The 26,521-nt window shown below is 37.6% G+C and overlaps 1 protein-coding gene across 1 annotated transcript in view; it reads right to left on the reverse strand.

The window, feature by feature from the left end:
• KAT6A (lysine acetyltransferase 6A) overlaps positions 1 to 26,521 on the reverse strand; it is a 110,895-nt gene that overhangs the window by 83,658 nt on the left and 716 nt on the right. Inside the window, exon 2 of the mRNA XM_025885902.2 lies at positions 23,257 to 24,168. Coding sequence (XP_025741687.1) covers positions 23,257 to 23,856 — 600 coding nt within the window. The 5' untranslated portion in view covers positions 23,857 to 24,168. The remainder of the gene's footprint in view (positions 1 to 23,256; positions 24,169 to 26,521) is intronic.

Below are 26,521 nucleotides of genomic sequence, written 5' to 3' on the forward strand. Positions count from 1 at the left end.
CAAGAAGTTTAAACCAGATTGTAGCAGTAGAGGAAATGAGAAGTGGATAGATTCTGCATTTCCTCTACAGCAGGGTTTGGCCAACTTTTTCTGCAAAGGGTTAGGCAGTAAATATTTCAGGCTTCACAGGCCATAAAGCCTCTGTTGCAACTATTCAACTTTGCTGTAAAGCATGAAAGCTGTGAACAAGTGTGGCTGTGCTCCAGTAAAACTTTACATGAATACTGGAATTTGAGTTACACGTAATTTTCACATATATGGAATATTCTTTTGATTTTTTCAATCATTTAAAAATGTAAAAATACATACTTAGCTCACAGGTGGTACCAAAAAAGGTGGGGACCAGATTTGGCTGGGGGCCATAAATTACCAAGGGAAGAGCCATAAGGATTTGCTACTGGACTGCATGTAATGTGAAAAAGAGAGAGAGAGAGAGATGTCAGATATGCTAATATAGTCTCTTTGCTATAGTTAGTTTTCCTACCGAACTGTTCCATATATAATATTGGACCATTACTGGATAATCAGCTAATACAGACTAGTCACAATCACCTATACCCAGGCTATAGGTATCCAAGGTGGAAACCCCATAGAAAAATCAGTTGAAGGCAATATACCAATAAAAAGAACCACATTTTTTGGCTTGAGATTTATGGGCTATGCTCTTTCTTAAAACACACACAGAAAAAGTCTCAAGCTAGCAGTTTTCTAAGAAATACAAAGTTAAATCAACAAATATACCTTAAATCCATAGCATAATCAGTTTCTGGTTTTGTTTGGGTGGGGCAGAAATCACAGCAATAAGACAAGGACGGGTGGGAGGATAAGAGAAGCAAAGAAAGAAAGAAGACAAGGATAAAGTGGGACAGGGAGGACAAAAGATTAGCAAATCAATCTATCTATCTATCTACATTAAAAAAGAAAGAAAAAGAAAGAAAGAAAGAAAGAAAGAAAGAAAGAAAGAAAGAAAGAAAGAAAGAAAAAGAAATCCAGATGTTATTCAATTAGGACTGGCAACCTCACACACAAGGGAGATGGAAACTGAAGCAGAAGCTGGAACAGTGTGTGATCCAATAACGTATTTTGGTATGTGCAGTGATTCACTTTTAGTTACCGGTTCAGGATTAGGTTAGACTACAGGTTTAGGTCTCTTTGATTAGCTGAGGAATCACTGTTCATAATTCTTCCACTACTCCTCATCCTTAAACCTTGAGATTCTATTTCAAACGGTTTAACCACTGCATGAGCGAACACATTAATATATATACATAATATAACAGAGTAGGCTAGAAAATGTAAAGTCAAAGTTAGAGGTGCTCCACCAATGTCATCCACAAAGATATACCAAAACCTTTTGACGTATCACTTACATATCAAAACCTACAAATAATCTGTCCAATGAGGTCAGGGCCATGGCCTTGTATCTCTGCTGTACTAATGAGAATCCTGACTCTCAAGCTGGCAGCCCGTGTACTCCCTAAACAGGACTGTAATCCACAGCCCCTGTGTGCTGGGGGAAAGCAGAGCTGGGAAGCAAGGACAGATGAATCAGGAGGCAACCACACAAACAACTTTCCAGATACCACAATAGCATTTAATGGCCAATTACAGATGGTTAACAATGTCAGGCACAAAGGAGGCACTCTGTAAGTGAAGATAAAGACCCCCTTGCCTTAAATTCAGACACAGATTACTGTCACTCATAAAACAGTATTTGCCTGTGAGCAATATAAAGACACTTTATCTTCAAGGTGCTTATAAATTAGTAGATCTAGGAAGCTTTGAATGCCAATCCACAACTCCCTACACAGTTTTACAGACACATTTCAATTCCTAGAATATGTATTATCCTACCTTCTCAGCAGAAAAACAGGTAATAAAAGGCTGAGCAAAATAATGCTCATGAGCATTTTGCTTCGTTTCTAAGTTTTTCTTTAAAAAGGGGGGGGGCATTTTAATTTAATCATACTTTTAAACAACCTGTCCCTTCCAATGCCATGAACAATTGATGTATCTGTTCCTACTCCAATAATCCAAACAGCCAACAAGTCTGATGTTCAAACAGAAATTAAAAAATAGCAAAGGGGTGCCTGGGTGGCTCAGTCGGTTGAGCATCTGACGCTTGATTTCTGGTCATGATCTCAGAATCATGAGATCAAGCCCTGCATCAGGCTTCAAGCTCAGTCTGCTTGTCCCTCTCCCTCTGCTCCTCCCCCGCACTTGTTCACTCTTTCTCTCTCTAAAATAAATAAACGAATGAATGAATGAATAAAATCTTTAAAGAAAATAGCAAAGAAGTTTGCTCATGGATATACACTGTCAGATCCTAAAGCCAGGCTTTTCCAACTGAAATAGACTGGCTCCTTTATTCCTCTTGAAGTTAACTCCCACAGATATTTTACTGCAAATGCAGAAAAGCACAAAGACTCTAATTGCCACTGACAACCAAAAGGCTAAGAGTTCTGAAAGAATATTAGAGTCCCAGAAAAAGCATAATATCAGTGCTTCCGCAACAGGTCCTAGGATGTTAAGAGGTGTAAGAAGGGGGTGAGGGTTTTCCCTTATACAAATAAGTTCAGTTAGCAAAATTTAAAAAGTACAGAGCTGGGGATTCCACGGTTCTTTTAATATGCTTATGTGAACTATGAATATGCACTGTTTCCTTAATTTACTCTGACAGGGATTCCTCTGTTCTTTGAATGCATATTCAGGAACTGGTGTTACCAAGGAAGCAATTTAGGAAACAACTCTCTCCTACTTACTGTTTTAAAATTAGTATTAAAAGTGAGCAATAAAAATTAATATCAAGGATCATTAGTCAAAGATTAAACCTTTTCAACAAATATACACACATGGTATATTTTAACAATCCTTTTTACATATGCATACCCTTGAATTGAAAACACCAGCACGAATACACAAAACACTTTTTAACATTTCTATAAACAGAACACAACAGATTGAAAGATTAATGGTTACAAATACAATTTTAAAGTATAACATCCATAAAATAAGAGTCAAAGAGAACTGCAATACAATAATGTACTATTTTAAAAAAGAGGAGTGTTGGTGAAATACGAGATATACAAATAGACAGCTCTACTAAAAAGGGGGGGGTAATGAGACAAAAAAATTTTCTCCAAGAGTAGCATTAAAAGGTCAAAACTTCAGGGGCGCCTGGGTGGCTCAGTCGTTAAGCGTCTACCTTCGGCTCACGTCATGATCCCTGGGTCCTAGGATCGAGCCCGGCATCCGGCTCCCTGCTTGGCGGGAAGCCTGCTTCTCCCTCTCCCAATCCCCCTGCTTGTGTTCTCTCTCTCTCTGTCCAATAAATAAAATCTTTAAAAAAAAAAAAAAAAGTCAAAACTTTACTCTTAACAGAAGAAAATATTTACAAGTCTTCAAAAAAGTTTTTTGTTAGTGTGAACAGTTTTTTTTTAAGTTTTTACTTAAATTCCAGTTAGTTAACATGCAGTATAATATTAGTTTCAGGTTTACAATACACTGATTTAATACTTCCATACACAAGCCTTCACATTTTTAAAGACAGTAAATACAATGATGTAATGAACAAACACAGTTGTTTAAAATATATTTTGTATGTAACTAAACCATGCAAATGACTTTGTATCTCTGGGATGTGCAAAAAAATATTTGCATTGCTTATACTTTCATTTTTTTTTTAATTAATTTATTTGAGAGAGAGAGAGACCATGTGAGCAGGAGGGAAGAGCAGAAGTAGAGGGAAAAGCAGGCTCCCAACTAAGTAGGGAGCCCAACGCAGATCTCGATCCCAGCACCCTGGGATCATGACCTGAGCCAAAGGCAGATGGACATTTAACCAACTGAGCCACCCAGGCACCCCTATACTTTCATTCTCCCCCAGTTTTTTCCCCAAACTCTTGTTACTTAAATTTTTAAAGTAAACTTATTGAAAGTGCTCTGGGACATTTTTATCATATATCAATCTTGTGCATACAAAGAAGAAAAATGTAAGCAAAATTAATTAAGTATCCTCAAACCTTCTCTTAATTCAGAGTTCATCTCTTCAGAATCACTTTCTATTCATAGTTATCAGTGCTTATTTTTGTTTTTTTCCCTTGTTTTTAGAGTTTCATTTTTTGAACCACCTAGGGTATCAGTGATGCAGTAATTCTCAAAGACTATTTCCCTCTGGTCTCCAGAATTTTCTTCCAAGTTACTGACCCTCTGCAAGTCTGGGTGCTGACAACTTCTTGATGTACCAGAAGGTGACCACAGCAGGTTTTCTGACAAACCAGGACTCATATTCCTTGCTCATATGATCCTAAAATGGTTTGCAGATCCCCACATTTTTACGTCTGTCTTCAATAGTTTAAAACACTGCTTCATTAAAAAGATAACAGCAGCACTGTTTGGATACTTGATAGAGACTACTTATTTATTAGTAATATGTGTGCACACACTCGTGTGTATGCGTGTGTAATAAAAAGGAGGGTCTGTTGTGAAAATAAGCTGTCAGCCTTACTGTTGATTAATCTGAGAACAGGTTATCTATTTATCTCCATTATCTGGCACAAAGTAAACACTCCACAAATTCAAAGGTTTATTGAATGAACCCCCAACATTCTTCAGTCAGCTTGATAGTGCTGAGATAGAAGTTCAGGCATTTCATTCATTTGTTCAATGAATATTTCAAACTAAGAGCCAGGCCCCTTGACAGACACTGAGAAAGAAATAAAAAGCAGCTCTTGCCTTTAATGCCAGTAGGAGAGGCAGATAAATAGACTATCAGAGTAGAGAGGAATTAAATGTCATAGCGTCAGCACGCCTAACATGCCATGAGAATATGTTTGTTACATTCATAAAGAAAGTCATCTCACCAAGCAAGTAATGGTAGTGGAGGCTTAAAAGATGAGCATCAGCTATTTTTTTTGTTTGTTTGTTTGGAGGAGCATCCAAAAGAATGACATTCCAAGCAGAAATACATACATATAAAAACCGAAAAGCAAGAGTGTGATGCCTATAAGGAACTGCAATATTTTGGAAGGCAGAGGGTTAAGAAGTGTGGCAACAGATGACAATGCATAACAGCAAGGAGCCTGAACTTCATCCAGAAGGGAACAGAAATCCATGAGACTTGAGGATTCTAAACAAAGGGAGGACATGATATTTTAGAGAGTAATCAGATAAAAGTATAAAGGTGAGCTCCTGAAGTCAAGACTGGAGTCTGCTAGATAATCTAAGCTCCACAAGGACAGACACTACTTTCCATTTGATTCCCTGCTAAATCCTTAAACTTACAACAGTACCTACCACATGTCATGTATCATTAAATATTTACTGGATGAAAGAAGGGAAACCAGCCTAAAGACAACTGCAGTAGCCGAAAAAAGTGAACTAAATTAAGGCAACGGGAGACAGACATAGGTGGCATAACTAAAGCTGCTAAACAGCAATTACTTTATATATACAAAAATTTTATTTTTTAAGTAATCTCTATACCCAATGTGGTGCTTGAACCCACAACCCTGACATCAAGAGCTGCACACTCTACCAACTGAGCCAGCCAGGCGCCCCTACTTTATATATATATATAGCTTGTCAGTAGTGAATGTCACCTTTTCCTTCTACTGATGCAGCTCAAGGAGACTAACAATATTTTAAATTCTAAGCTCTGTAAAAAATCCAAGTTAGTTTACTAAAGAGCTACAATAATGTCATAGAAAATTGTTCCTGGCAGCAATCTTAAAGAAATCAAAATTATTTACTTTACAGTCAGGACTATAGTTACTCTCCAGCTCTGTCAGGCTCAGAAAATTACTTGAGTCTACATACCAAGGGCTTACTATGTACCAGTGCTGTACTAGGTGCTATCAGATACAGGTGTTTCTTATCATGTCCTAAAGTGTGTGCAGTATCATGATCCCATGAAGAAATGGAGGGGCAAAGAATTAAATACTTTGCCTAGGACCACACAACTAACTAAGTAGTGAAACCAGAAAGCAAACTCCAGATCCCAAATTCTATTTACTACCCTAAATGATGGTAACTGATTTGAGTGTCCAAGGATGTCGGTCTTCTTCTCGGCCTGTATTATACATTTTTCAATACTGACCAGAAAAAGCAATTTACAAAAATGCTTCACTGCATAGTTATGTTGAGATCCCCTAACCCCCTCTACTTGTCACAGCTCTTTTCCCCATACAGTAAAAGGAGAAAATAGGCATTTGTGCTGCTCTTTAGGAGTATGAACTAAAATTCTCAAGCAAGGGACACCTGGGTGGCTCAGTCAGTTAAGCATCTGCCTTCAGCTCCGGTCATGATCCCAGGGTCCTGGGACTGAGTCCCACATTGGGCTCCTTGCTTGGCGGGGAGCCTGCTTCTCCCTCTGCCTGCCACTCACTCTGCTTGTGTACTCTCTCTCTCTCTTTGACAAATAAATAAATAAAATATTTAAAAATAAATAAAATAAAATTCTCAAGCAATAGCTCTTTACCTTTTTTCCCAGTGGATACACATGACAAATGACAATCACATGTACAATACAGTCTCCTGGTATACAGGCATAACCCATATTATTGGGCTTTTGCTTTGTATGCTTTGCAGATACTGCTTTTTTTACAAATGGAAAATCTGTGACAACCCTGCATTAAGCAAGTCTATTGGTGCCATTTTTCCAACAGTATCTGCTCACTTCATTTCTGTGTATCACATTTTGGTAATTCTCACAATATTTCAAGCTTTTTCCTTATTATTCTATTTATTATGATGATCTGTGATCAGTGATTACAACTCAAGCTCAGATGACAGTATTTTTTACCAACAAACTATTTTTTAATTAAGATAGGTACTTTTTTTAGACAGAATACAATCGTAAACTTAAAAGACCACAGTATAGTGTAAACATATCTTTTATATGCACTGGGAAACCAAAAAATTCATTTGACCCATTTTATTGCAATATTTCCTTTATTGCAATGGTCTGCAACTGAAACTGCAATATCTCCAAGATATGCCTATATAAACAACTCATGTTCCCAGTTAGCATATTTGAATGCAAATAAATCAGTGATGTTATTATAGAGGTTTTCAATTAAATCATTTCTTACTTGAAATTATTTTCAACATGTCTCACAACTGAACGTAAAACACTACTATTCTAGAGCAGGGGTGGGCAAACCATGGTCTACAGACCAAATCCAGCCCACACCACCTGTTAGGTAAGTAAAGTCTACTGGAACACACACTAGTTTGTTTACATATTGCCTATACTTGATCCTCACAGAGTTGAGAAGCCAGATCAGAGACTACATGGCCCGCAGAGCCTAAAACACTTACCTTCTGGCACTTTACAGAAAATGTCTGCCAACATCTTTCTTAGACTAACAATTCAATCAAAGCTCCACTATTTTGGGAACTTAAATGTCAATACATCAGACAAATCAGTTTCCTTAACTTTTAAAAAAACAGTTTTTGTACTTAAATTCTCAGAGCTCCCTGGATTTAGGCATCACCACTTCTTATAATTTATTGCTATTTCCTTGGCTCCGTTACTTGACTGAGGGCAGAGCAAGTATCTAGCATCCCTCTTATATATAATCCCAGTACCTAGCATAGCACCTGGAAAATAAAAATTCTGTGGAAATTTGCTGAGTACATGTCCGAAAATAAGCATATGACTTAAGACATCAGTCAAGAGTAAAAGATATTCAATCCTACAGAAACTTGTTACTCAAAGTGTATTCTGTTCAGCAGTGGAATACTCAGGAGCTTGTTAGAAATGCAAAACCCCAGGCCTCACCAAAGACCTAAAACTGTATTTTAACAAGATCCCCAGATGAAAATTTGAGGAACAGTACTATACAAGGGGGTAATTATATATTAATTATAATTTTATTAAATTTGTAATAATTACATTAAAGTTGTTAGTTTGTTTCCCAATATGAGCCAGGCCACTCTGCATGGGGAAAAACAACCGCTTCAAGGCTTCATCCTTACCTTAATTCTGAGCTTCAAGATACAAAATAAAGACCTATTTGACAACTTTGACAAAGGGGGTACTTTCTTTTTTTGTTCTTTTATGGGGTGGGGGAGAAATGTTTTTACTAAAAAATAGGACCAAATGTGGGGAATGTTAAATATTTTGCCTATTCCAAAGGACTATGACCAGAGGACCATGTCCATCCTAATCTGATTATAAAGTACATGAAAAACACTTTTTAAACTACCTAGATGTCTGTTTTTACATCCTGTTAAAACAGATGTGTTCATGAAAACTTCAAATACTTTTCAAAATATGATGGCAATATTTTGTGGGTTGATAAATTGATTTGTTTTGTTGTTTCACTGGAGAAAAGAGAGGGAAGTCAACACTACTTCTTGCTGTTTAGTTCTGAAAGTAAAGGCTAAAAACCATTGCAGCTATGACCTGCTCAGGCTAAAAATAATCTTCAAAAAGGCTGATGCTTGATGAATTTGGTAATTTCAGTACTATTACTATCCCACTTACAGAAAAGAAAACTGACACCCCTGGAAGATAAAGTAACTTGAAGATCAAACAACAAGTGATGAGGCTAAGATCTATGGCTCTTAAATATTCTTATATAAGCCCCAAACTAATCAGAATTAGTTTTGTAATAATTCACAAAGAACTTTAAACTACTGCGCCAACTTACCAGAATTTCAGTTTATTTCAACTCTGAATTCAGAGTGTTTCTTTCTTTTGACTACCACTAGCCTCTACATTCTAGTGCATATACCTTAGCTCTATAACCTTGGGCAAATCACTTGACCTCTATGAGCCTTTAGTTCATCTATAAAATAGACAACCTTCCTTAAAGGGTTATTGTGACCTACCTAGCACATAATATTTATTCAAAATTATTTAAGTTTTCAAATATAAGTACTACATAACATGCATTTAAAAAGACTGACAAGCAAGAACATACTAAATCATCTACTGAATAGGGTTTCCCCACCATCAGTACAAAAGCAACAAACTTAAGATTTGGGGGAGTGGGTGAAAGGTCATTCTACAGGAGAGAAATCTAACAGCATAGAGCGCTATAAGAGAGAGGTCATTATAAGCTTATAAGGGAGACTCAGCAAAAAAGACCTAGATACTTCTCAAGCGACATCATAACAGTTAAAAAGAAACTCAACAAATTTCTGATTACCTCTAAGAATTGTATGTTTTTAAGTAATCAGGTTTAAGAGAGACTAATAGTAGAATACAGATCAGAGGTTGTCTCTGGGCACTAGGACAGAACAAACTCCAGTGAGAATCAAAAAATGGAGTCAAAAATGGATAATGATTTTTCACTTATCAGACTGCCAAAGATCAAAAAGTTTGATAACACTGTGTTGCAAAGGGTGTAGGCAAAAAATACACTGCTGGTAAATCTCTATGGAAAGAAATTTAGAAATACCCAAATTACAAAGGCATATACATCCTCTGACCCAATTATTCCACTTCTTGTAACTTACAAATCTAAAATAATGCACAACGGAGGTTATTGAGTGTGGAGAAAAACAAGTGGGGAGAAAAACAAGGCAAGGTGCAGTATAGTATGTGAAAGTATTATATCAACTGTGGGTGAAAATGCATATATAAAACCAATTACTTATATACACAGAGAATCTCTCTGGAAGGTAGAAACCAAGCGCACTGGCTGCCTCCTAGGAGGGGAACTGATCAGCTGGGGAACAGGAGATAGAATACTTTCAATGGAACTCTTTCGTACTTTTTGAATTTTACATATCAATGAATATATTATCTATTGGGCAAACACAACTTCTTAGTTTTAAAAATATTTTATGGGTAACAGAGAACAAGTATTACCTTGAAGGAATAGCAAATGGTACTTTTTAGCTGAGGTATCAAACATTTGCTGAAAACATCTGAAACTCTATCTCCCCTTTTAATCTACAGAGGCTATAAATTTTGAGAGGATAAATGGTTTAGCCTCTAAGTTTAAAGAGAGTTAATAGTTTAAAAAAAAAACAACCTGATTTCTATCACTTCCCCTTCCAGTTTAAACCTGACAGTTTCAATTCAACAAACATTTTCTGAGCATCTTGCAAAGTGTCAGGACCTGGATACAAAGATTAATAACATGTATGACCTGATAAATGCTTGAACAGATGTACATAATAAATGGTAAAGGACACCACTTTTTTTAATGCCTGTCATTTTCATGAACAAGAGGCAGCCTGATGTGACAGAAGGAGTACTGGGCTTGAAAGAGACCAGGACTGTAATTCCATTTATTCCCTTTATTCCCTTAACCAATCATCTAATTCTGCATACATAAAATCTAGCAATTTTAATACCTGCACTGCCTACCTTACTATAAAAGTGTTATAGCAAAAGAAGATATATGTGAAAGCAAAATTCTTTATAATCTGTGAAACACTTCATAAACATAATTATTACCACCCAAATGAAGTTTTAGAGAAAAATATTTTACTTCCCTTTTCTTTCTCTAACTTTCTTTGCTGAAGTTAAGAGTTCTCTGTTTAACTGAAGTTATCAGACACAAAACTGTGTATTTTTATTATTCTTTCAAAGTTAATAGATGACAAAGCCAACCCACTTGTAAAGCATTCAAAGAAAGTAAAGGTAATTTTTTATTGTAAGTTACATATGTAGGGACACCTGGATGGCTCAGTCTGTTAAGCAGCTGCCTTCAACTCAGGTCATGATCCCAGCATCCCCCATCAAGCTCCGTGCTCAGGGGGGAGCCTGCTCCTCCCTCTGCCTGCCCCTGCCCCCTGCTTGTGCATTCTCTCTCTCTGACAAATAAATAAAATCTTAAAAAAAAAAAAAGGAAGGAAGGAAGGAAAAAAGAAGTTACACAAGTAAAATCCAAACAGACAAAAGCAGGTATTCAAGTGCAACTCGAAAGAAAAGAAAGAAAGAAAGAGAGAGAGAGAGAGAGAGAGAGAGAGAAAGAAAGAAAGAAAGAAAGAAAGAAAAAGAAAGAGAAAGAAAGAAAGAAAGAAAGAAAGAAAGAAAGAAAGAAAGAAAGAAAAGAAAAAAAGAAAGACAAAAGAAAGAAAAGAAAGTAAGTTACACAAGTAAAATTCAAACAGACAAAAGGAGGTATTCAAGTGCAACTCAAAGTTGGGAGCTTACAGCTCCCAACAGTAGCCTTGGGGATACTCTTAAAACAGTGGGATAATGAGAAAAGGAAGCCTAGGACGGCAGCAATAAGGGCAAAAGAGCCCATAGAAAGAGGGACTACAAAAGTACCAACAGGGGCACGTGGGTGGCTCAGTTGTTAAGCGTCTGCCTTCAGCTCAGGTCATGACCCCAGGGTCCTGGGATCGAGCCCCACATCAGGCTCCCTGCTCCTCAGGAAGCCTGCCTCTCCCTCTACCATTCCCCCTGCTTGTGTTCCCTCTCTCGCTGTGTTTCTCTCTGTCAAATAAATAAATAAAACCTTAAAAAAAAAAGAAGTACCAACAATTGTGGTTGTAATGCTGGCAGACTGTCAGCTTTCTTAATGATATGCTTTGTCAACACTCTAAGTTTGAAGTTGCTTTTTTAAAAATCTTGGCCTATTCTTAAGCAATAAGAGGAATGCGTTTACCTCTGTACCACCAATGTATACTCGCCCTGCAGAATAATTCAGATAAAACCAATCCTATCTTCTACCATTGAAAGGCAAGCAAATAGATATATTCAAATGTATCCTGCTGGCTTGGAGATTACCCTATCACACCTTACCATCAGTTCAAAGAAAGCATGATATCAAGAATAAAAGCTGCTGGGGCACTAGGGTGGCTCAGTCAGTTAAGCGCCTGCCTTCGGCTCAGGTCATGATCCCGGGGTCCTGGGATAGAGCCCCATATCAGGCTCCCTGCTCAGCGGGGAGCCTGCTTCTCCCTCTCCCTTTGCCGCTCCCCCTGCTCATGTGCTCTCTCTCTCACTCGCCCTCTCTCTCTCCCTCAAATAAATAAAATCTTTAAAAAAAAAAAAAAATAGGGGCACCCAGGTGGCTCAGTGGGTTAAGCGTCTGCCTTCGGCTCAAGTCATAATCCCAGAGTCCCAGGATGGAGCCCCACATTGGGCTCCCTGCTCAGCGGGGTGTCTGCTTCTCCCTCTCCTTCTGCCCCTCTCCCTGTTTGTGCACTCTCTCAAATAAATAAAATATTTTTTTTAAAAAAAGCTGCTAACAAAATGCAGAAACATAAAATGCTAACTAATGTTTGCTGGGGAGGGTAGTGACTCTAAAACCAAGATCTAAAAGTTAGACATGTGATTTGGTTCTTTATTCATATTCAATTAAGCATTTATTATGGGCCTACAATGTTTTGCTTCTAGGCCTTTGTACGTGCTGTTCCCTCTGCAGGAACCACTCTCTTTCCCACCCCACCCATTTGCTTCCCCACCTCACTAACCTCTCACATGTGACTTCCTCTGAGAAGACTTCCCTAACTTTCCCCACCCCCTCCTCTGCGAGCACTTATCACTACGTGTGTTAATTACAGAGACTGTATCTCCTTTACTCAGGACTTACACTGTGTTGGCACCTGAAAATGTTCCATAAATACTTGTAAAGCATACCAGACACTGTGCCAGGTAGACAGGGATACAAAGATGAAAAACAAGATCCTAAATTCACTGTCTAGTGGGAAACAGGCTAAAGCAACAATACAATGTAAAATGGGCTATGAAGGAGGCATGTACAGGATATCAGGGGCATGAAGAGAGCTAAGTCAACCTGGAAGCAGGATGAGTAATAATGAAGAAAGAAATAGAAAAGAGAATATGCCTAAACTAAGCCTGCAAGATTCTATAAATAAGAGCTAATTAGTAAAGAAAAGAGAAAGGATAGGGGTGCCTGGGTGGTTCAGTCGTTAAGCGTCTGCCTTCGGCTCAGGTCATGATCCCAGGGTCCTGGGATCGAGCCCCACATCGGGCTCCCTGCTCAGTGGGGAGCCTGCTTCTCCCTCTCCCACTCCCCTGCTTGTGTTCCCACTCTCTCTGTGTCTCTCCCTGTAAAATAAATAAATAAAATCTTAAAAAAAAAAAAAAAGAAAAGAAAAGAGAAAGGATAATCATTCCAGATAGGAGAAAAACAAGAGAAACAAGGTGGATCTGAGGAACTACAAGTAGTTTGGAATGTGCAGTGGGTCTCAAACCTTAGCATGCATCAGAATCACCTTGGAGGGCTTATAAACATACAAGTTGCTGGACCCCACCCCCCAGTTTGTGATTCAGTAGGCCTGGAATATGGCCCAAGAATTTGCATTTCAAACATTTTCAGGTGACACTGCTGCTACTTCTGGTCCCTAGGGCAACACTTTGAAAACCACTAGTATAACAGAACACAGAGGGCATACGAAGAAGGAGCAATAGACAAGTTTGGAGCAACACGATGGGGCAAAGGGGGTTAAAAGTTACATACATTATGCCACAAAATTTGGCACTGAAGGATTTTGAGCAGAGGAGTAAGTTTAATTTTAGAAAGATGATAATAATAGCTAACATTTATAAAGCACTGGACTTTATGTATTCTGTACCATCCAGTAATTATTAGCCATATGTGGCTATTTCAATTAAATTACAATTATATTAAATTCAGTTCTTCATCAACCAGCCACATCTCAAGAGCTCAATAGCCACATTACAGCCAGTGACTACTATACTGAGCACAGATATAGAATATTCATTCCATCATCACACAAAGCACTGTTAGACAACACTGATGTATATTAACTCATTAAATCTTCGAAACTTCATTTTGAGATAGACACTGTATTATCTCCATTTTATAGAAAGAAATGTGGCTAAGAAACATTAAGCAAATTACCCAAGGTCATAAAGCAAATGGTGCCTACATGGGATGCAAACCCAGATGGTCTGGTTCTTGAGCCTGTGTTCGTAATCACTTCATAATGGGATCAGTCTTGGCAATAATATGAACTGGAGGGAGATGATATGGAAGGAAGGAACACCAGTGAGGAAACTACTAAGGCAAATCCGGGGAGAAATGGCAAGGACCTGCACTAAGAGTAGCAGCTGGAATGGAGAAGTTAATTAAAAGAGATGTTAAAGAAGTAGAAAAGACTGGGGATGGACTAGAAGTGAATCCAAAAGAAGTGCAAGTGTAGAAGATAACACCAAAGTTTCCTTTAGGAATCAAAGGCAATGGCAATGTCTCATACCACAGTAAGAAATCAAAAGAGCAAGTTAGAAGGTGATGAATTCCATCTGGGTCATCATGAATTTGAAGTGACCAAGACACTACACTGTGGGATATACAAGCCCAAAGCTCAAAGGAGAGATTTGGATTATAAATTTAGTCATTAGTACAGCAGAGGTTAAGTCTAGAGATAACTCAGAAGGTTGAGACAAAAAGAAGCAAGCAAAGAACAGGATCTTGGTGGCGGGGGGCACCTGCATGGCTCAGTCAGTTGAGCATCTGACTCCTGGTTTCAGCTCAGGTCACGAACTGGGGTTGGCGGGATCAAGCCCCACATGGGGCTCCACATTCAGCTCCGAGTCTACTTGAGAGATTCTCTTTCTCCCTCTCCCTCCCCCTCTGCCCCTCCCCCTGCAAGTGCTAGTGATCTCTCATTCCCTCAAATAATTTTTTAAAAAAGATTCTCCCTCTGCCCCTCCCCCCTCCCCACTCTCTCAAAAAATAAAACAAAAAAACAGGACCCTAAGGAATTCAACATACAAGATTCAGGCGAACGATAAAAAGCCAGCAAACTGAAGATGAATTGCCAGAAAGATGGAGAACAGGAAAGACACCTAGCAAAGAATTACCCCAAAGGTCAAGGGAGGAGAGAATGGTCAACAGGCACAAATGGGGCTGAAAAGTCAGGTAACTGAAAGACTGAAAACTGTACACAAGAACTGTTTCAAATGGTGCTCTAGAACCAAAGGGCAGATTGCAACAGATATGGAATGAATACAGACTTTTTTTCAACAAGTTTCAAAATGAAGGAAAGGAGACAGGGTGTAGATGTACAGAAGGATCTCGAGCAGTGTTTCTGTTTTTATTCTAACTTGATGGGAGAGACTTCCCCATGTTAAAGGGGCTAAGAGTGGAAAGACTAGGAATATTATTAATGGGACAAGGCCCCTGAGACAGGAGAGAACATAGAGAGATGAGTTCTAGACAAGACACTTCTCTCATATCCTCTGAAAAGGTAGCAAAGAGGGTAAAAATAAGTACAGACATATTTAGGTTAGTGTAGGAGGGGTATAAACTTAATGAGCTCATATGGCCAGAGAGAATCCATTCTGTGAAGTAGAATATGGGAGTGTCTGCAGACAATGAGAAAAGCAAAAGGGCTAGAGGAAATACTGAACTGCTGCAGAGAGAACAGACGCAAGACACAGACATACATCCCAAAGCAGAACTGATTAAAGGCCACAAATTTGTAAGTGGCATCCCACCACATGGTTTGTGCAACTTTCTTCAAAATGATAAACAGTCCCATATAGGAGCAGGGAGAGAAAAATTGTTGGCTTAATGTCAGAGTTGGGGTTTGCCAATTAGAGGAGTAAAGCAAGTAACTGAGGTGATAAACCATAAGGCCAAGCAATTAGAAGAAAAACAGCATAGTGGTGGGAGGGGCGCACCCATCAAACTCACACATGGAACTTTCTCCAAAATATATACCATGAGACCCAGATGAGATTAAAAAAAAAAAAAAAACAGGTATAGTAGGAGAGAAAGGTGGAAGATTAGGGAAGTTATGGTCAGGAAGTAAGATAAAACAAAATTTAGGTTTCCATGGGTACACTGTCCTGGGTTCATTCAAAGTATGTTCATGGGAGTGGATGTGAAGTATGTTGTTTCACGTATTTGTCTGAATTGCAATGATTAGACAAAAAGTAGCTGCTTCTGTCCTCTGATTCCCTCAGCCAGTTCTGTCAGAGCAGTGGTTCTCATCCCTGGCTCTACATTTGATGCACATGGAGGCTTCAAAACAAAACAACTTGAAATCTGGGCCCCCTAGATCTGCTAGAGTCTAATTTAACTGGTTTGTTTATTTTTTGAGGCTCCTTGGGTTGTTCTAAAGTGGATATAGTGTCAAGAACCACTGCTTTAGAAAGAACAGGGCTTTAGATTTATGTTATGAATTTAAAGAAAAACTGGCATAAGAAGAAATGAAATAACTAAAGCAGGAAAATGATAAAAGAGGATCTAAATCCTAAATCAGATTAAAGATGTCCCCAATAGAAAAGTTGAAAAGCCATCTTAAAGCACAGCCATCAGGCTTAACACACAAAAAAATGTAATAATGTTTCTAAGGATTCTGTTACAGGTTCTAGAAAACTCAGGAGTTAAATGCTTCACTGTAGCCAATGAAGAAAAAAGAAAAACCTGCACTCTACTAAGCTGAAAGAATTGAAAACCAACACTTAACAGCAGCTCTCCAGGTCAACTACAGTTCACAACTCCCTGGAGGAAAAAGCAGCCTATAATATAAGCATGATAACCCCCCTTCCCCCCCCCACACACAGACACACAAGGAATCTACCTCTTCTGCACAAAAGGTAAATGGCAAAGGAATCAGCTCTCTTCTTTCACACAAAGATTTTAAGTTTTTTAGCTACCAGATTTTCTTTCTACATCATTTACCAATAATCTTAAAACCACCTATTTTATAAATAACTGTCCCCAATCTTAACCTTTATTTGCCATTATTCTAATGTATTTGCTAAATTTTACATTAGTAAATGTAGAAATGAACTGACACAATGGCCAAAAAAAGACAGACAAAATCTGTTGTCTGCTGCATTACAAATCACCCAGAACCAAGACTATATATACATAACAATGAGGGTAGACTCTACATTCCTAATCTCCCCATACCCGATGCCTTTGGTAAGAATTACTTCATTATTTAATAGAAAGGCTGGTACCTTTCTATCTCAGTCCTAAATTTTTTAAATTCTAACCAATTATCCAAGTCCCTCAGAGGTCTATGTTATAGACTTTCTGAAAATCAGACTTAACTATAAGCAGACTTTTTTTTTTCCCCCAAAATTCAGAGTACTTTCCCTTCCAGCGTTAAGGTAGCTCAACATGTTCTTCTAATATTTAGCTAAAAAAATAAGACAACTTTCTAACTCCTCTAATTTGAGCCATAAAAAGTCTTTTCCAAAAAAATTAAAAACTGTTTCAACTTTCAAGAATGTATAGCTATCTTCAAACACTGAAACAAGCTGATTTACATATTTGTGGTTATAAAAACCAGCAAAATTCTCTAAACCAGGGTTTATTCTATGGTTTCCATTAAGCAATACATTATTTTATACTCATTACCCTGTAATACTTTAAAGCAGTACTACAGCTTAATGAAAAAAAAGCAAAGAATTGAGAAGTTTCTCCCAGATTAACTTGCTGTGCAGCACTGAACAAGACACTTAAATCTCTTGGGCCCTCAATTTCTCTATTTGAAATAAGATTAGAAACACTGTTATCCAAGACTGCTACTTGCTCAAAATTCTATAAAAGGCAAAAGATTTTTTTTCAAATAATTTATCTATACTTAGTAAGCATAATATAATCCAAGTATAAAATATACCTTACTCAACACCACAGCCAAATTTATTTTTCCTTAGCAGGTCTTTTTTTTTTTATTGCTGGCAGTTAAAAACCATTTTGACCCAGAATGGCATTCTGCAAATCTAAATGCTACACTACTATAATCCCCATGCTTAATTTCAACCCTTAACCAAATAGTGCCATACTACAAACTGTTTCTTCACCTGTTCCCTAATGAAGTTGAAAGTAATTCTTTGGGCTTGAATTTACAGAGTTATGTACAGTGCTGACGAAAGCCATCTGTTGGGAACTATTGGAAAACACCAGAAGAAATAGCCTAGATTTTCCTGGGAACCAGCTGCAGCTCAATGAGTCCTAATCCTGCTCCAGCTGGGAAAAGCAGAAGGGTGAAGTCGCTACAGGTCTAATTCATCTGCTGCAGATCCTTTGTGAACTGACTCCACCCATGAGCAGCCAATTGGTAAACAACTTTATCAGAGGAGGCTCTTAATAATTCCTATACATAACATTCATTTGTTTCTTTAAAAATGTTTAAATCAGAACACCAAAAGTATTCATTATTGTAATTTTAACACTTCTCAGTTCACTAAAAACAGAACAAAAAACTTCTTAATTCTATTTTAACCAACCAACCTGGCAACCAGATTCAGTCCTCTTATATAGCTAAGATCCAAGTCAGTGCAGAAAATATACTTTCTCCAATGTTCTACATAAGAGGAGAAAAAGTCCTATTATCTGCTTTCATAGTATTAAAGGTAAATGTAGTGTAAAAAAATACTGGCCCTTGTATCAGGATGAACTAAAAAAACAGGCAGCATGGATAAGATAATGCATTTTGCATACATTCATTTTCTATTTGGTGTTTTATGAGAAGCCATAATGAAAACCTATATTATTAAATGTTATTAAATAGCTATTATATAAATATACTACACCTATAAAATTTAACCATGTAAAATTCTCTGAGACTTCAATAAGAAAACATGTTAAAGCACTCAGAACAGTACTCAACACATTGTTAGCCCTTAACAAATGTTAGCTATTAATAGGTTTCTATAAGCAACTGCTTACATTCCCTTGGCCTACTGATACAGGGCAAAGAAAGGTCAAGATAGTTAGATCCTCTAGATCCCTATTCCCGAAGCAATTTATAGTATCTGACGTCTTCTTTAATGTCTTCCCTTTATTTCATCAATTTATTAGAAGTTAGTCCAGGAAAGAGTAAAGTGCTACTGTCAAAAGTATAGGAAAAATATCTAGGTTGTGTGCATTGGCTGGGTATAGAAGTTTTGATTAGCAATGGAAAACCAAAGGCTGCTTTAGTAGATCAAATTTTCTTTCAGGGTATGTCATGGGCTGAAAATTAACCAAAACACACACAGCTCATAGGCTAACTAGAAGATCAAAAATTGCCTGTACAGCTGATTGTACCGCATTACAAATATATCTCTGAGTTATTTTTAAAATTCTGGGTTTTTAATAAGACTAAGTCTGCTGAGACAAAGTCAATTCCTTAACCACATTTATATTTAACCTACCTCAATAACTTGTTAGTAACAAATTTTTATTTCTAGCCAGCTTTGCCTCAGGGCCCACAACATTTAGAGTCACCAAAAAATGACGTAGCATCAATTTTACTATAAAGGCCATTTCCAAATAGCTAAATCAAAGCTTTATTATTCTTAACTCAGTAACTTGAAAACATATTCCCAAATTCACATCTCTACATCAAAGCCCCACTTATTCTGTGAATTTAAAATGTCAAATTCCAGTAACAAAAATAATTTGGATTCTACAAAGGGTTTACTGTATTGAGATAGAACTTATTTTAAAAAGGCTATAAATTTATCACTTGATCTTTCTCCTCTAGGTTACCTAGCTGGGTAATTACCTAAACAATAACACTGGTTGACAATACTTTCTCTACCTTTTCCAACTATAATGCTTCAGCAAATGTTCCACAACACTATTCAACAGAATAACACTTTAATGATGTGGCTGATTATCACAAGAGTACAGTTTTCTGGACTAGTAATATGGAACATAAGCAATATATATTCAAGTACATTTTTCTGTGTTAAAATGAACCCAAAAGTTTGAAATCAAGGTGAAAAAGGTTCCTTCCAAGACTCAGTGTCTAAAGATACAAACCAGCACAATCTCAAATAATACAGCCTCCCCCAAGAAACATCTCATTATTTCTCAGGGATTCACAACACTTAATTGTTATGAACACAATCACTGTAAAAAACTAAAAGTTATATTTTATAAACTAAAAAAGAATCCCAAAAACATTTATTTCACCTCTTAGCCTTAATCCTCAATAAGACCTGAATCCTAAATTCACTGTTATAGTAGACATCTAAATGTTTGCTGAATATGAATAAATGAAACAAATGAACAAATAATTTACAGTAAAATCTGTATTTCAAAAGGAAAGAAATCTGCAAGGGGCCAATTGTTATTTAAGCCAGTTTCACACTATCACCCTCATCTATATGCCACAATTGAAGGAAAAGCAAAATTTTGAATTCCCAAATGAAAGCATGCTATTGCAGCCATGCAACAAATCCCAGATTGCAAATCAGAAAACTTCAGTAACAGATAAACTGAAAATTAATAAGCACAGACTTTATCTTCAAGAAAAAAAAAGTCATGTAGACAAAATTATTTTTTATGGACCTCAGGTATACAAAACTAGATTTTTCATAATCTCTGGTTTCTGATACATTCTTATCACTGGTTCAAAGCCAGTTTTAAAATCCAGTCTATCATAGAGAAAAAGACACAAACCGTGAAGAGGTGGAGTTAGGGGAAAATGTGTCCTTTCACAATTAGAGAATGTACTATGAAGTTAACACCAAGAACATTCACAATTGTGTACTTGACTGCAGTGACAGGCATTATATGTAACAAACCCCCAAGAGGCAGTAGGTATAGCTGTTATAAAGACTGGAGCCAGACTGCCCAAGTTCAAATCCTAGCTTTGCCACTTAGTATCTCTGTGACTCCGAGAAATTACTAAACCTCTTTTATGCCTCAGTTTCTTCACCTGTAAGATAACAGGACCTACTTCATTGAGTTGTATGAGAATTAAATAAGTTAATACATGTATAGCTTTAAAATAATGCCTGGCACATGGTAAACATATCAAGTTAAACAAAGTCACCATAAACTACCACAACCCTAAAGGTAGCTCAGAAATTTCCCTTACAACGTGGATAAAACTTTTAAATCATAGTATCCCACAGATTTTCCTCACTATTTATCAATGTAAAAACACACTTAAGTTCAAGTGTGTTCACAAAAACTCTTAAAAATACAGTATTTCTACACAGCTGATCCCACCAAAAGTAGCAAAAACCACTCAGTTGCTGAAAATCTAACATACAGTTCTACAGTTCCTTCCAAAGGTTGATATCCCAAAGAAATAAAAGTTAAAACTGATATAGAAAAAAATAAAGAGGAACTTGAAATAATGCCATTTCAGTTCTAAGGAGAGTGCCTGGCCCACAACAGGTGCTCAATAACCTTTTGCTGAATTAAGGCCTAAAAGTGAAACTACTTCTGGCCTACACTTTCCTTTCTCCATCACTGTCAAATCCACTCCAGATAATTTTTTTGAGAATATCTAGGTTCATAACCTATCAAACCTACCAAACCAATCAATTTTTAAAAAAGGAAAGTAAATAAAATACAATATAAAGAGCAAACTATATAATCTGTTCAGAGAACAAATAATTCTTCACTGTATTATGATTTCGAATGTGAGCTTTTCCTATCTTTGGGGGAAACACTCAGGAAAATCACTACTGAAAGAAAGACTATTTAAAAATATATAACAGATCTCATCAACTCTAATTTCATAGATATCATAAAATTAGTTTTCAATTCAGACCAGTACACATATATAGAAGTCTCAATTCAATGAAACTCAATTTTTCCTAAGTGTCTACTCCAAATTTAGTTACTTCGGTTAATAACACTATATATTACAGTTATGTAATATAACTGTAACCAAAAAGATAATATAACCAAAAAGATAATTTCTAACCAAAGTAAACCAGCAAATCTCTACTGGATTAAACTTTTTTTTTTAATATAGAGGTCTCAGCTCAGCTGCAAAGTAGGAATTGTTGGATTAGATGGTTCTCAAGATCCCTTTCAAAAGTAAAATCCTAGGGTGACAGGACTCAGATATGTCCCATAGTGTACTATATTGGCTACCTTTTAAAAATATGCACAGCTGACGTTTTATGTATGGCCAATATTTTTAAAAATTAAAATATCTAATTCAAGCAAGGGATACTATAATAAAAGCAAGCACCCAGGTGTTCTAACAAGAATTTATAATACTCAATTCACAGAACACTGAATTCACTGTAAACTATAAATTATTTCCTGTTTCCATGTAGTTAACCTGTAGATCATTTGGTAACAATTTCAGGAATCAATCATACTTTTAACTTCAGCCATATGTGATCAAGAAACAGTTCTTACAGTAAGAGTTCTACAACAGCACTGAACTACAGAATAAAGCATTTTAGTTACCTGTCCACCTTGAATTTTTAATACCACACTTTTAATAAATGCTCAAATAACAAAGAACCATTCTATCAGAATCATTTCAAGGTTAATAACAGTAAGATAATGTTTCTATTTCAAAGTTCACAGGGAAAATTGAACCCTAAAATAGATCTCTAAAAACTTCATCAAAGAAAAATACTGTTAATTTTCAATTGTTATTTAAACAAAAATCTATAGGTGGGTTACTAACTGCAATAAATTTAGACTGAATCTCAAATATTTTAAAATACATTCAATGTTAACTTTACAATCTTCTCAACCTAGAAGTAGCTTCCATGATCTTAGGCAAGATAAAGATTATTTTACTATTGTATACTAAAGTGTGCATCTGTACTACCACTCTCCCCAGAACTACAATTCAGAACACTTGAAATAAATTTACAGCTAAGACACTAGGTCAATGTAAAAAACTGCTACTAACAAAATTCTCCTCATCCCCCAATATCTATTTAAGGGCCATATTTTGCTGTTTCTTAGTGTACTTTCAACTGCATAAAATAACAGCATGAAACACAGAGTACAGTAAGGTATACCACTGTGTATCAAAACTCACAACTCCACAGAACTTTAGGAATACAGGATACTTTATTCCTGACCCATGTAGCTACCCCGTCATAAACAGTAACACTTAGGACTTCATCCTATGCAAAGAATACACAACAGAAAGTTAGAATACAACAGAAATAAGAACTGATAAATTTGCTTAGCTATTACTATGGGTCAGGAGAATCAGTCTCACTCCTGCCTAATGATAACGTAAAACAAAAAGAAAAAAAGGAAAAAGAGAGGTTCTTAGAGTCACCTGCTTATTTCAAATCCAAGCCTCCAACATTTAGCAGTGCTCATCAACTTCCAGCAGTAAGATATTATAAGAACTCAGAACAGCCTTCAAGTTGAATGCTACTTTTAAATTCTAACCTAAATATGTTCTTTTAAGTGCATCAATACACTCTGAAACTCAGACATCAAATATTTCAAAGTATAAGGACAACTGGTATCTACTGAATTCTAACAACTCATCAATAACATTCCATAAGTCCCCAAACACAAAACCTAAATGTAACTTCTACATAACTTCTTAGAAATGTGACTTTGTAGCATGCTCTATCATCAGCTCTATGAACACTGATGCATATGCCACTCTTACCTTATCCTTTTCATGTGGAAGGAGTGACACTGGAGGTAAAGAGGAAAGAGACTCACAACTCTCTTTCCCATCCACACTGGTTGCTTTAGTGTTGAGCCGATAAAGAGGTCCATCTTTAAGGAGTCTGCCGTGGCCAACGGCTCGTTTAATAGCCAATCGTAACTGCTGGTGAAAGCCAGAGGCAGCACTGCCTCCAAATAACGCAGACACATCCTTCTGACCTTTCAAAAAACGTTCAATGCTTTTCAAAGTCGAGCCACTGGACTCTGCCAAGCCCTCAACTGCCCGCTTGATCAGTTTATTCCAATCTACATTTTGTTTATTATCCAATTTTCCATGGTTTCGGGGTTTAGGAAGTGCTATTCGCCCAGGATTATCAGGATCTTTATAGGAATTGAGTCCTTTATTGGAGACTTTTAAAATTGTTCCATCTTTAACACTCAACTCCAATTGTTCTAAAACAGTTTTACGATCCAAGCCATGGGATGAAGACACTGCATTGCATATCCTTTCTTCTGAAGGACGTTGTTTTTGCTTCTTCACTTTTTTGATGGCCTCCAAAATCCACTCCGTATACAGCGGGTTAGCGAGTTTTACCATGGTGAAGGATTCTGTATATCCATAGAGTCGTTATCCCTTATCCTGATGCTGAGTAAGTTTTACACCATGGAAAACAACATTCTCGGAGGCTGGGAACCAGTTAACCATAGCATACAAGTTTTCTGGCCTGAGTCCTTTCTCCCTTCACAGAGTGCCTCCTCACTTTTACTTTAGAAACCAAAACAACCTGTTATTTGAAATGTCTTTAAATTTCGCAATAAACTTCTCAATAGCACCACACATGGGTCTCTTCATAAAGTTGTAAGAACTCAAGAACATCTCCTTCCCAGCAGAAAAATGTGCATCTTATGCCTGAAAAACAAACATGGTCAGTTTTCTATCAAGTCGCATTTTGTAAATAAGCTAATAACTGAGACATCCTAGTCGTTAAAGATAATCAAATATCAAGTGTTTACTGAGCACCTGTAGAGTTTTAACAAGTTTCTACCAACATTCCAAAAACAGTTATGTATGTAAACCATTGGGGTAAAAAGGGAAAAAAAAAAAAGATGTATAATTAGGATACAATGAGGAAACAAGATGAGATATACTATGAATGACCTTAAGCTACAACTAAGCAGAGGGGTGCTGACTATTCTGTACTCCACAATCTCTGCTCACCAGTCTATGAACTGAAACTCTTCCTTCACATCTTTCCCCAAGAACCTATTCAGCACTTCAACAAGTATCTGGATTAGTAGAAAGAATCCTGCAATGAAAGTAAGAGTGAATCTTTCATCTTTCAAAATTCCAGACATTCAAACTGCATAAAAAGTCAAAAAAGAAAAAAACAGTCAACAAGGCAAAAAACCATTGAGAAAATTTTAACTATTTCATGTATTAAAAGAAACAAAGAATACAATTTACACAGATCAAGTTCATATTTTAAGTACATTACTGTAAACATTCTAAATGGAAACAAAAATAATATTGAAAATCAAGTGAGAAGTCCTTAAAGAATTTTAAAATCCAAATTCAAATTTTAAGAATTACATGCTGATAGCTTCTCCTAAACCAAACTAAAATACTAATATTCGATATACTAGAGAGAGAAACAACTGTCAAAATGTTCATAACCAAGCTACACATAAACCAGAAGAAAGGTCCAGAATCACTGGGTTCAAAAATGCACACACTACATATCAAATGTACTATATTGCCTGTTGGAGGTTTAAAAAGATCTCACAGATTCAAGATTGCTGACCTGAAATGTACATTAATGAGTAAAACACAAGCACATATATATATTCCCTCTTCAGGATCAAAGTCAATAGTCTTCTTTGAAACAAAAGAATCTGGCAGATACACATCTTTTTGAAAATCACCAAAATAATGAATTCTGAATCAAATTAACTTCTTTGCTTCCAAAAAATAAATATAACTTGATTTATTTTTTTTAGAACGTCTGTTCTTGTTCTGAGGAGCATTTACATTACAACATAAACAATGATAGAAAAATGGCTCCCGCAGCAAGTATTAGGACTGACATTAAAATCAAAAGGAAAACTAACAGACATTAGGAAAGCTACAGTCCTATTAACTCTAATAGGAAAGAAAAGGCTGAAGTAAACACTCAAACCTGAGCCAAGATTTATTTTTAAATTAGCTGACTAAAAAGAAGCCCCCCTGAGAGAGCTATGCTTCATTTTGGTGAGAGTCTCGAGAGGATAGAAATCATAGTCTTATTACTCCAAGAACGTTCATTATATAGACATTAACGCTAAACTACATGAGAGGCTACAAATCTGAGTTTAAGAAGCTGGGAACGTCCTAATTGATTATGCTCGCAGGTAAACTAATGAATGACAGCTACTCATTGTCTCTCTGGCCAGGGTTTTCACCAGTCTCCAGGTCTTCCGAAAGTAAAGCGCCTGCAGACCTGAACTTTAACTCTCTGAAAGTACACCAGCGGCTAGAGAGAAAGTACAACTTGCTTCCGACAGTCCTTCCCTGGTCTCCATTCCCCACCCCCAAACACATCTTCGCGCTCTCTTTTTAAAGAGCGAGAAACTTTAAAAACTTGGAACTGCACAACCCTGCAGCTTGCCAACGGGTAGCTTCCCCGTTCCCATCAGATGGAAACAGAACCCGAGGACTAAGTTAACAATGAAATCACGTGAAAGAGTTAAGAGCAATGTATCTCCCATTCCCGGCTCCTCCAAATCCTAAGCTCCACAGAGGCCGGTTCAAAGGAGGCGTTTGGGGCACGCAGGCTGCCCAAGGAGCCTGACAGGTCCCGCAGCTCCCGTCCAAACCGGCCGAAGGTTGACAGGCAGCCCGCCGCCTCCCCTCCCAGCACAGGGGCTGACAGCCCGACAGACACAACACCACACGTGCTGCCTCCTCCGCACCACAACACCCGCCAGCCTGTCACCCCCACTTGCCGCCTCAGCCCCGCTCGGATCTCCGCGAACCCGGCCGGAGCCGGAGAACGAGCGCCCGGGAGCGCGGGCAGAAGGGGCCGCGCCCGGCCTGGGGCGGCGAGCGGCCGGGCGCAGGTGGGGCCGGGGCTGTGGCCGCGCCCCCGAGGGAGAGCGGGCTTGCCGACACAGCCCAGCCCGAGGCTCCGCGGCCTGGGCCGCTCGCCGCCCGCCCACCCGCCGGCTCCCCGGGGCTGGGCCCGGCGGGCGGGCAGGCGGGCGGGCGGGCGGGCGGCGGGGGCGTT

Source organism: Callorhinus ursinus, unplaced genomic scaffold (assembly GCF_003265705.2).
Source record: "Callorhinus ursinus isolate GAN/ISIS: 27379988/994484 unplaced genomic scaffold, GSC_fseal_2.0 scaffold17, whole genome shotgun sequence".
In the NCBI taxonomy this organism is placed as follows: domain Eukaryota; kingdom Metazoa; phylum Chordata; class Mammalia; order Carnivora; family Otariidae; genus Callorhinus; species Callorhinus ursinus.